This window comes from Bactrocera oleae, chromosome 4 (genome assembly GCF_042242935.1).
Source record: "Bactrocera oleae isolate idBacOlea1 chromosome 4, idBacOlea1, whole genome shotgun sequence".
In the NCBI taxonomy this organism is placed as follows: Eukaryota; Metazoa; Arthropoda; class Insecta; order Diptera; family Tephritidae; genus Bactrocera; species Bactrocera oleae.
The window spans coordinates 57,100,830-57,111,750 of NC_091538.1; the positions used below are offsets into that span (position 1 = coordinate 57,100,830).

The following is a 10,921-nucleotide window of genomic DNA, read 5'->3' on the forward strand; positions in this document are numbered from 1 at the left end:
AGCAAATTCATTTTATTCCAACTAAATGAGTTTGACAAAGTTCGCTTCAAATGTCGATAAATTGCGGGTTTTCTCAAGTTTTCTACGTAATCTTTCCCAGCCGTAAGAAATACCAGTAAGTTCATGGTATATATGTACATTTATATGTATGTAAAGATGTACTTGCATAAAAGAAAAATTATTTGGAGCACTTTCTCGGACGCTTTCAATAAATATTGATTTTCTTTGCTGCCACATAAAATATATATTATACATTTGTTGTTTATAACACGTCGTCTTGCGTGATTTCTATGGTCACATAAAGTGTCAAGAAACTTGTGGGTAATGTGCCGGAATTCGCGGCGCACTCAAATGCCTTTCCTCTCTCGGTCAAATCAAGATTCAAATGCAAATTTTCATGTGCTGCGTATGCGATTTATGCCAGTAATTAAGGTTGTGTGTTTTGGCATTTACGGTATTGCTAGGAGCAACGAGACTGTAACCAAAAAATTTATGTACACTTATTTACAGTTAATTACACAAAGTTATATATATTGCGTTGCGTCGGGTCAGGCTTCATTCGCATGCTTTTATGTAACTTTCATTGAATCAGAGTATAAATTTATCATGAAACAAAACATTTTTTTTCGAGTAATTAACAAAGCATACTGCATACTAAAAGATGTGAGTTTGTGAATAATATTTGTCAAAATAATGAGAAAGTTATTTAAATAGGAAAATACAGGAGTATGTATATATCTATGTAAACGCAAATAATTGGTGTAAAGAACTACGCACGATGAAAATATTTTCAGATTTTATTTACAATGTAAAATGACATCTTAACTTAACATTTCTAACACAGGGTAAGTCTTACCCTTTTTCAAAAATAAATCTAAAAATAACTCAAACGCGACAGCATTAGTGATTTCTGCTATTCAGTTCAGTCAGGAAAAAATTATTTATCTGATCCTTTTCAAATAGTCGATTAGCTAATCACGTTAGCGAGAGTTTCCGACAAGCGCTGGAGACTCTTATCTCTTAATTGGCACTATATAACCTATAGGTAACCCAAGCATATATACCTAATGTGGAATATAAACTTATTCCTTACTCTTTTAACTAGCAGATATCGATATTTGGTATTGTTTCAATCCTAAATGAGTCAATGTTAAGTTATTTATCAAAAGACCGCGAGGATGACAAGTATTTTATTTAGATAAGCAATGATCAAGTTTCCACTTAGAAAATTTAACACATATTTTTATGCGCTGAACAGGGGCAACACCCGAAAGGAAACGTCGGAGACCCTAAGATGTATATATTTGTAAGTAGAAATTGATCAGCGTGACGAACTGAGTCGATTTAGCCAGATCCGACTGTCTTTCTGTCTGTGTATACCCTCAGTTTTTGAGATGTCGATTTCAAATTTTGCACACGTCCTTTCCTCACGGTGCTGCTCATTTATCGGTACCGTCTATATCGGACTACTCTAGCATATAGCTGACACACGAACTGACTGATCAAAATCAAGTTCGTGGATGGAAAACTTTTTTATTTAACAAGAAATGGATTATCTTCCAAAGCAACAATACATTCTGCGAAGAAATTGTTCAGATCGGACCACTATAGCATATAGCTACATTACAAACTGATCGATCAAAATTAAGTTCTTGCTAGAAAACTTGAACCTATAAAGGATATTATAACTTCGGGGCAGACGTTTTTTCTTGTTTCAGTTCTTTTTGGGTTATAAATTGGCACGGTCCATTACATTACTTGTCGTTATGTTTAACATTGTATCTATCTAGTACACCCATGAGTCCAGAAAGAAATTTCCTAAAGCTTTTGGCGCTTTCAACCAACCGTAAAAGAAAATGTTGGTATCTTTTTCCTTCCCACATCTCTTTTGGTTATATTTGATATCAAACTATTATTAGCACAATATTCGATGAGTGCAATGACATGTTGGCCTATAACGAAAACGAAACGAGCTAATGCAGCTTTAACGTATCAAGAATTAATGCCATCATAAGACTTACGGCTGTGCAACGAATTTCTTAAGTCCCTACATATCGTCAACAATGTAAAGTACATACGTCACACGCAACATCGACAAGCAACAGCGTCGGTGGCATGAAGTCAAACTGTCGATTTAAGTGGGCTATGGGGCACCAACGCACAAGGGGTTGCGGTCGCCTAATAAAATACATAGAAAATTCCAGTGTATAGGATATAGGCGATGGTAAAAGGGAAAATGGAACAGCAGGGTAAGACCTACACCACCGGAAACTGATGCCCGTTGAACTCTATCGTTAAACTTTGTATCGCCGGTGGTGGCGATATGACCAAAGCTGAGTAGTTTGGCACGTAGGAGTTGTTTCCGAAAGAAGAAACTAAAGGTAAATAGGGATAAGGTGGGATGAAGGAAAATGTATATGAAAAAGAAAATAATGTGTTAAATAGGGAACAGCCAACATAAGGCGACAACAAAACCTAAAACTCTTAAGCGGTATGTGGCCACGTAGAGCGGGTGAAGCTAGGAGCTCGTTGGACTTCTAAATTGCTACCCACAAAGACACGAGTATATGTACGTAGATTTCTTGGCACTTTTACTTTCACTACGCCCACACTACCTGGCGTTCGGAGAAGTGTAATCAAGGCATTTGATGGTAGGGTTCAATTCTCGTGCAACCCAAATGACGAATTAGAAAGCAAATAGTTAAAAATAATGGAGCGAACTGCGGACTTCACTGCTAAGAACACCCTCCAACCACTCTCCTGCCCCCAACACAAGAACGCAACTCATGCAGGCGTCCAAAACCAGAGCGCGTCGAATGGGAGCATGTACTGAATTCATTTGTTGCTATTTTGGCCACACCGTCACTTTTGCGCCTAAAAGCACTACAGCTTTGGTGGTGAAGTCTGCGACCAAGCAATGGTCAGTTCATTCAGAACCGCCTAATTGAACGGACGTGATTGCTCAAACGAAGTTGTTAATTCGACCACAACATTTAACCGTTAAATGTTGCTTGCGGCGAACGTGTGTTGGAATAAAGCTGGAAATATAAAAACGAATCACTAAGTGCATTTAATAAAGAAATTATATTAAAAATATTGATTAGAAGAAATACTGTGTGCCTGTGCATTAGCATTAGTAGATAAAAATCTGCTGTTAAGTTGAGAAACTTCACACTTTGCTGCCCTTCTTCCCTGTTGTTGCACTTCCGGTGGTAAATGAATTTCAAAATGCGTACATGCGGCATGAGTTTGGTCAAGTATATACTGTTCGCCTTCAATATCATATTTGCGGTAAGTAAATATTATTGTTAATTGCCTAGCTCTATAAGCAAGATAATAGGCAAATCGTCAAGCTACTCGAGCGTACCCAGTACTACTACGCATTCATTAATAATTGTCATTTAAAGTAAATATTTATTGATGAAGAGGTATATCCTGTACGTTCGTGTGTGTGTGGACTACGATGAGTGACAATGTGCAGCGTTGCATGTTATTAATTTACTGTACATATTTGTGATTAACACTAACAGGACATTAAAGGCCACAACAATGTGTTTAGAAATAACCAATGCTCATTTTTAATGAGCTCTGTAATTACCAAAGTCATTGAAAAGTATTACGCATTTACCAGTCAATTCAAAAGCTGATTCATTCAATTTTTTAGAGATTTCTAACCAGATGAAAAAAAAATTAAAAGCACCAAAAAAAGAGAATTATAAAAACATCCCTTATATTAAAGCTTTATAAGAGCTCAAAAAACGGATATAGAAATGTAGTATAAAATTTTTGAAAAAACAAGAAAAACCAATAACTTCGGTTGTACCGAAACTATAATACCCTTCACAAATACAAAGATTTCTTACAAGCACTTGATTCCGATCGTTCAGTTAATATGGCAGCTATATGATATAGTGATCTGATCTAAACAATTTCTTCAGAGAATACATGGTTGCCTTAAACAATAAGTCGTGCCTAATTACGTGAAGATATCTTTTCAAATGAAAAAATTTTCCATGCAAACACTTTATTCCGATTGTTCAGTTTGTATGACAGCTGCAAATTTCAAATTTCAAAAAAATTTCAAATCGATACCTTAAAAACTGACGGACTAGTTCGTATATATACAGGTAGACGGGCGGACGGAGAGGCAGACGGACATGGCTAAATCAACTCAGCTCATCATGGTGATCAGTTATGTAAGGTAAGTAAGTGTAAGGACGTGTGCAAAATTTCAAATCGACATCTCAAAAACTGAGGGTATACACAGACAGAAAGACAGTCGGATCTGGCTAAATCGACTCAGTTCGTCACGCTGATCAATTTATACATACAAATATATACATCTCCGGGTCTCCGACGTTTCCTTTTGGGTATACAAACTATAAATCAAGTGATTTAGTCTATTTTAATAGCATTCCTGTTTTGATGAATTTATTAAATTTTGAATATGATCCAAATCACTGGCGATTCTTCATTAACTCCGCCAAAACTAGTTTAAAAGCAGTGCTGCTTCCGAACGGAAATGTACTTCCTTCAATGCCGGTTGATGATAGTTCTGACATGAAAGAGACTTACGAAAGTATGAGATTTATTCTAGAAAAAGTCATTGCACTTTTGCTTGGACTACGGCTTGGTTACACAAAATTTTCCTGTTTCATTTGCAAACAGAAAAAATCACTACACAAAAAAGTATGGCCCATGCGCAAATCATGCACTCCACGCCATAAAAATATTAAAAATTCTACTTTAGTGAGCCCTGACGACATTATTTTGCCACCATTGCACACAAAGCTCGGCCTGATAAAAAATTTTGTAAAAGCAAAAGCTATGCCTAGAGATGGCAGTGGTTTTGTATATCTGAAAGAGAATTTTTGTTAACAAGTGTAATTACTATTTGAACCGACGCGCAAAACAAGCGCTATTCTTTGTTTTTCTACAAACATACCCATTGGCATTTAAAAAGTGAAAGAAATTCATAGTAGGTTGAAACATATTGGAAACAATAGATAAAATAACAAAAATTAAAGTGAAAATAATTTACGGATGGTCTGAGGTTGAGAAGAGGAATGGGGGGGTGTAGTTGAATTTTTAATATTTAAAAATGGCTTATTAAAATTTCCGGCAAAACTACGAGTTCTATAGAAAAAAGTCATATGGCAAAGTTATTGGTTTTTCACATAACCTCACAATTTATCGATAAGATTGGTACAACCTTTTTTAAGTTCGTGTGAAGTTTGATCTCCATATGCCAGTGTTAAACTTTTTAATTAACATAAGTGGAAAATATATAAAATTGGAAAAATCCTGAATATCATAGGTTAATATTTAGAGAAAGTGTCATGTGAGAAATAGCCCGCAATTTTATTATGTTGTGACTATTTTCCAAACATTTCCCTAAAAAAAAGTCAGTTAATTAATAAAATTAACTGTTGTAAGCTATTTAAAACACTTGATGCTATAAAAATACGAGTATAATAATAATACTTTTGCAGCTTTTTTAACGAATGTAACATAAAAGTGTGTTGTACTGAAAAGTGAACTGTACGTATAATATATGTAGGATGAAATAATATATATAATTACTAATTAAAAACATTTTTTTTATTGTCTTATTTAATCGGATAACATCTCTAGAATATTGTTTTTAATTCTCAAGTTGATCCGAGTAATACTTTTGGAGATACAGCTTTGAAAAGTTGCGCGCTCGAGGTCAGCTATATAGTCACTTAAAACTTTAAACTTGTTTTTCTCGAAACTGTGTTTTCAAAGTCGGTTGTCAAGATTTCTCACGAACTACTCAACCGATCTTAATGAAATTTTACACAAGCCTTCGAGCTATAATTTACAAGGTCTTGAACGAAAGTTTTTTTTCTTCAAATACAACTATTTAAAAAATATAAAACGTCGAGAAATTTTCACCAAAATTTGAATTTTGTAAAAACGACTGCCAAAAATACAATTTTCACTTTCTTAGATTTTCCTTTGACCAATACCTAGTTTATGGTCTTAATTCAAACATGTATTCTATTTACTTTTGGTGATCCTGTCAGAAGTTCTGCTGTCAACGCGGAAGCACCTTTTTTCTAAGGGAATGCCGGAAATTACGTCGTAATGAGCGAGTTTTAAATATTTTTCTTTGAAAATTTCACAAAATCTTTATCAAATATGTATCTTCGGAATAATAAAAAGTTTGAATAAAATATTTTATTTTTTATATGAAACAAAAAAATTATTGAAAATAGGGCGTTTTTAGCGCGACGAAATCCATGTAAACCATTAAATAAATATATAATATTTATATAAAAAATTATGTATATGTAAATATACAGAATAAATGGAAAAGCACACAGTTGCATAGATTTTCTACAAGCACACCAAGTCATGCCATAGTTAATAGCACACGCAATAACGCTCCATATATACTTAAATATGTACATATATACTTATTCTTCCCGTATGCAAAGTGCATGAGTTTTATATGACATGCCTTAACTTTGACATTAGGAGCCTCGTCAAAACTAACTGCGCCATATATTCAGGAAATTTGTTGTAATAAGTGTTCGGATTTGAGATAAACACGAATATTAAAGCACATAATAATGGTCACTAGCTATTAGGCGCTGGCGCAAAGCCAACGGCAATTTAGTTGGACCTTTCATGTGGCACCAAGCATGAGCATTCATTGCGCATTTATCGCAAATGCTAATCTGACATTGAACTAACCTTTCAAGCGGAGTTCGTTAGTGAGTACTTTGCCTTATGAGCATTTAAATATTTCATAAGCTAAAAAATGTGTTACTGCCTTAAATGCCACATACGCCCATGCAAATAATTTACGTTGCTGATCAATAACCAATCCATTTCAATAACAATACATTAGTTGCAATAATTTTTATCGAATTATTTGATATTCATTAACAGATATCGGGGCTCGGTATTTTAATAGCCGGTGCGGTTGTCCTTGCCGATGTCAACCAATTCAGTCACTTTGTCGAGGGTAGAGTGACGGCGCCACCCATTGTACTTATTGTGACCGGTTTAATCATATTTCTCATTGCAACGTTGGGTTGTTTTGGCGCCATCAAGGAGTCACCAACATTACTGCTCACCGTAAGTGATTGTTTTTGGAGTACATGTGGGAATATTACAATACTTTATTTTCCTGCCTCTCTCTCTCTCAGTATGCTGTGCTGCTCGCCATCATCTTCATTGTCGAGTTAGCCGTGGGCATTGCCGCGGCTGTCTTCAAGGCGGACCTGGAAATGATGCTAAAGAACTCACTGCAGGAGTCTATAAAACGTTCAAATCATGAGGATATGATGGCTTGGGACAATGTGCAGCGAAAGTTGATGTGTTGCGGTGTCGACAATCCAGCCGATTGGCGTACACTTAGCGCCAATAAAACATTGCCGGCTAGTTGCTGTCGCGAAAAATACATTGATGAGGCCGTTGGACATTGCACTGAGTCGCTGGCGTTGGGCGTGGATAAGTATTTTCAGGTGTGTACTTACAGTAATTGAAAAAATAGTTTAATGTTCAAAATTGGTTTTGTTTTTACTTAACAGGAGGGTTGCGTCGGCAAACTTAGGGAACGAATCGATAAGAACGCCGTCATCCTAATTGGTGTGGGTATTGGTATTGCCTTCATACAAATACTGGGCATTATACTGGCATGCTACCTGGCTTCCACAATACGTCACGAACGCATAAAATAAATATGAGGAAAACGAGGTTAGTCAATTAGTCGTGGTTAAGCTGCCACTTGTAGGTATATAAAATTAAGTTCTATTAAATTCAGGTCACCATGGTCTTTAGCAAAGCGTAAGAAATTGAATGTGTAACTTTGTGTATGTTTTAGTTATTTAACAGAAGCAACATTTTCCTTGTGAATGCTGGAAAATTTTAAACAACTACAATACGTGTTGTCTAAAAAAAATGTAATGTTCTTAATTCACTTTTAAATCAGAGTAAATAATAGCCAAAAAAATCATAGTAAGTTGAAATCCATTGGAAAATAAAAATCAAATTACAAAAATTAAAGGAAAAATAATTTACGGGCGATCTGAGGGCGGAATAAGGAAAGGCATGGGCGTAGTTAAATTTTTAAGATTTGTCTTATTTCGATTAACGGCAAAACTACCGGTCCTATAGAAGTGTATGGCAAAGTTGTAGGTAATGAAAAGATTTACAACTTTTGTATTTACACAATTTTCACATAACCTTAAAATTTATTTGAAAAATTAAATTAACCAGGTTTTTGGTTTTTTATTTTCATTTTTTACAAAAGAAAAAATATTTGGTTTGGTGTACCAAACGCACTGTTTTTTTTTTTATTCAAATATTTATTTTTCTCCGTATTTTGACTTAATATAGGAAAAAAATCCTAATTTGCAATCAAAAATACTCACGTCAAAATATCAGATTTATCAGATATAGGGCCGTTGGTTATGCCGTAAATCGAAATAAACCGTTTTTAAAATAAGTCGATTTTCGTGAATTAAAAAATCTACTGTATAAGTTGTTTTGAAATTTTCAGGGTATACATTTTTCAAGAAGACACAGTGAAAATTTTAATTAAATATTTTTGGAGTTATACAAGATCTCGAACGGCGCTAACAAAAAGGTTATTCACCAAAATTCTCGTTAAACTAGAAAATATTCTTCTAAAAACCGATCGGTCATTATACAAGTATGTAAATTATATACAGAACAAGCAGAAAAAAATTAACCATTAACTTGTCTTCAGCAAATCCGAAAAATGCTGTTTCAAGAAAAACGCGTTTAAAGATAAACTGATGGAGCTGATTGAACTGGGCGGCTATCCTTTAAATGACTGTAACTCAAAAATTATTTCAGATATCGAAAATTATGATGTTTTAGTATGTTATTTTGTATACCTTTAACTATCGAAATATGAAAAAAATTTGATTTTTTTTAATTTTCACATCAAGTCTGCCCCTTATCTTCCTGTTCCAATGAATTTCTAACTAACTAATTTGTTCTTTTTTTTATTTCAGATATTAATTACAAAATTGATGAAAGTATCGAAAAACTCGAAAATCACTAACAAAGCAACATCTCATAATCAAAGCAGCATAATCATAAGCAATACTTATCTCTACAGTAATAATGAAGGACAAATCATAAATTCCAATACATATCTATATATAGACTTATGTACATTTTACTAACAGCGGCGGAGCGATGATATTAAAGACTTATATCAATTGAGTGCCTTAGCATTGTGAGACTCCACTTGTTTGAGTTATTGTTTACACTTTCAGATATTCAAAATCACCGTCCACAAGTATTCTAAATATTTCTTACGATACAAAATATTTTAATGAATGCTTATAAATGTATTGTTGCTTTTTATATGTTAAATAAAAAAAATTTCTTAAATAAATAATCACAACAAACGGTTTGAATTTAGTTAATTATCCTTTGCCACCAAGTCGGATCTATGTAACCGCAACGGATGCAGATTTTTAACAGGCTAAGAATAATCAACTCGGACTTTCAATATGGTGGTGGTGTCATCAAGAAGGAACTTGTGGCTGCAACCGGATATTCATATTGAAAAGCAGTTCTATGTTATTGTTGTTATCATATTTAGAATGGATGTGTCGATGAATCAATTTAAGTTTTACATAAGCAGACATTTATAAATATTTGCTTATGGCTTAAAATAAACAGTAGGCAATAATTATCTTTTATCGAAAATAAATTTTCACAAGGTTTAAATTTTGCTCTTTTTAAATTCCACTTTATTATTTGTCATAGGGACATGCAGTGACATCTAACATATTTTACGTGTAACTTTAGCAGCGTACGTTCAGTAAATACCCAAGCGTGCGCCCGCCAAACAGCTGATTTTGACAAAATTATAAATAAGGAATTTAGAAAAATTTGAACACAAAATTATTACCATATTTCATAAAGCTTCATTTAAATTATATAAGTACGCTGCAGTTTAAGAAATATCATAAAACCCAAGGGCATACTGTTGCTTTCTTGCGTTTATGTGCCACATGTCTGCTTATGTGCGGCAGTTCCCGGCCAAATGATAACAAAGTTTATTGAAACCATCCGGCTTGTCCCTATATGCTTGCAATATATGAGGATTTGTATACAAGTACACACATATTTTTGAAAGTACATCTTTTAATTACAATTAAAAAGTAGTAGTTTGCAAAAGGGAAACTAACGAAACCAATGTATATTGGTACATATGTATAAGAATTCCTTATCCCAAATAGCTATGCAGGACAAAATGCATTGATAAGTTAGAGGATCACAGCTTCTTCTTCGTTAGCTAGGAACGTCGATGTACATAGTATGTATTATACATACACAGCAATTTTACACAAATTTATTTGACCTCTTTACCATATAGAATTGTTGGCAAACAAAATATTTTCTAGAATTGAATTTTTAACTGACTATGTCTTATTGACTTAAGAGTTTAGTTTAATAAATTATCCAGATACAATTTTTAAACAAGTTGGAGAATAATTAAAACTCCAATAGATCTTTGAAATCGCGAACAATTATTCAATTGAAATTTGAAACTTAAAAATTAACTAACATCTAGCACTTACCTGACCAACCGAAATACATTTGAATGTGTTTATGTAGCATATGTACATATGTATAAGTATGTTTCCACGCCGCAGCGAGAATATCAGCAACGATAGACGTGGTGTGCAGCAATTTCATAGTAACACTTATTTTTTATTTTTTTATAAATGCATTTTTATATATTACCTTTTTAGCTTATAAATTATACTATATTCACAACCACTTCCCATCTTCCTTCAATTGAGCGTAAATTACACACACAAACACTTTGAAACTAATCAGCCATTTGCACAATGACCCGATTTAAATATTTCTTCACACTTACACATATTGGCACATT

At 33.8% G+C, this 10,921-nt stretch overlaps 1 protein-coding gene across 2 annotated transcripts; it reads left to right on the top strand.

Moving 5' to 3' along the window:
• The first annotated feature begins 2,921 nt into the window (after positions 1-2,921).
• On the top strand, positions 2,922-9,419 carry Tsp47F (Tetraspanin 47F). Of its 2 annotated transcripts, none has more exons than XR_004976655.2 (5): positions 2,922-3,291; positions 6,922-7,110; positions 7,182-7,499; positions 7,566-7,768; positions 9,018-9,419. XR_004976655.2 is itself a non-coding variant. In XM_014243472.3 (5 exons), exons 1-4 carry the CDS (start codon positions 3,217-3,219, stop codon positions 7,713-7,715), a joined length of 732 nt encoding a protein of 243 aa, XP_014098947.2. In that variant the 5' UTR covers positions 2,923-3,216; the 3' UTR covers positions 7,716-7,731; positions 9,018-9,419. The 2 variants fall into 2 exon arrangements, 1 of the variants encoding a protein (XP_014098947.2); XM_014243472.3 differs by having other exon boundaries at positions 2,923-3,291; positions 7,566-7,731.
• Positions 9,420-10,921: the final 1,502 nt, after the last annotated feature.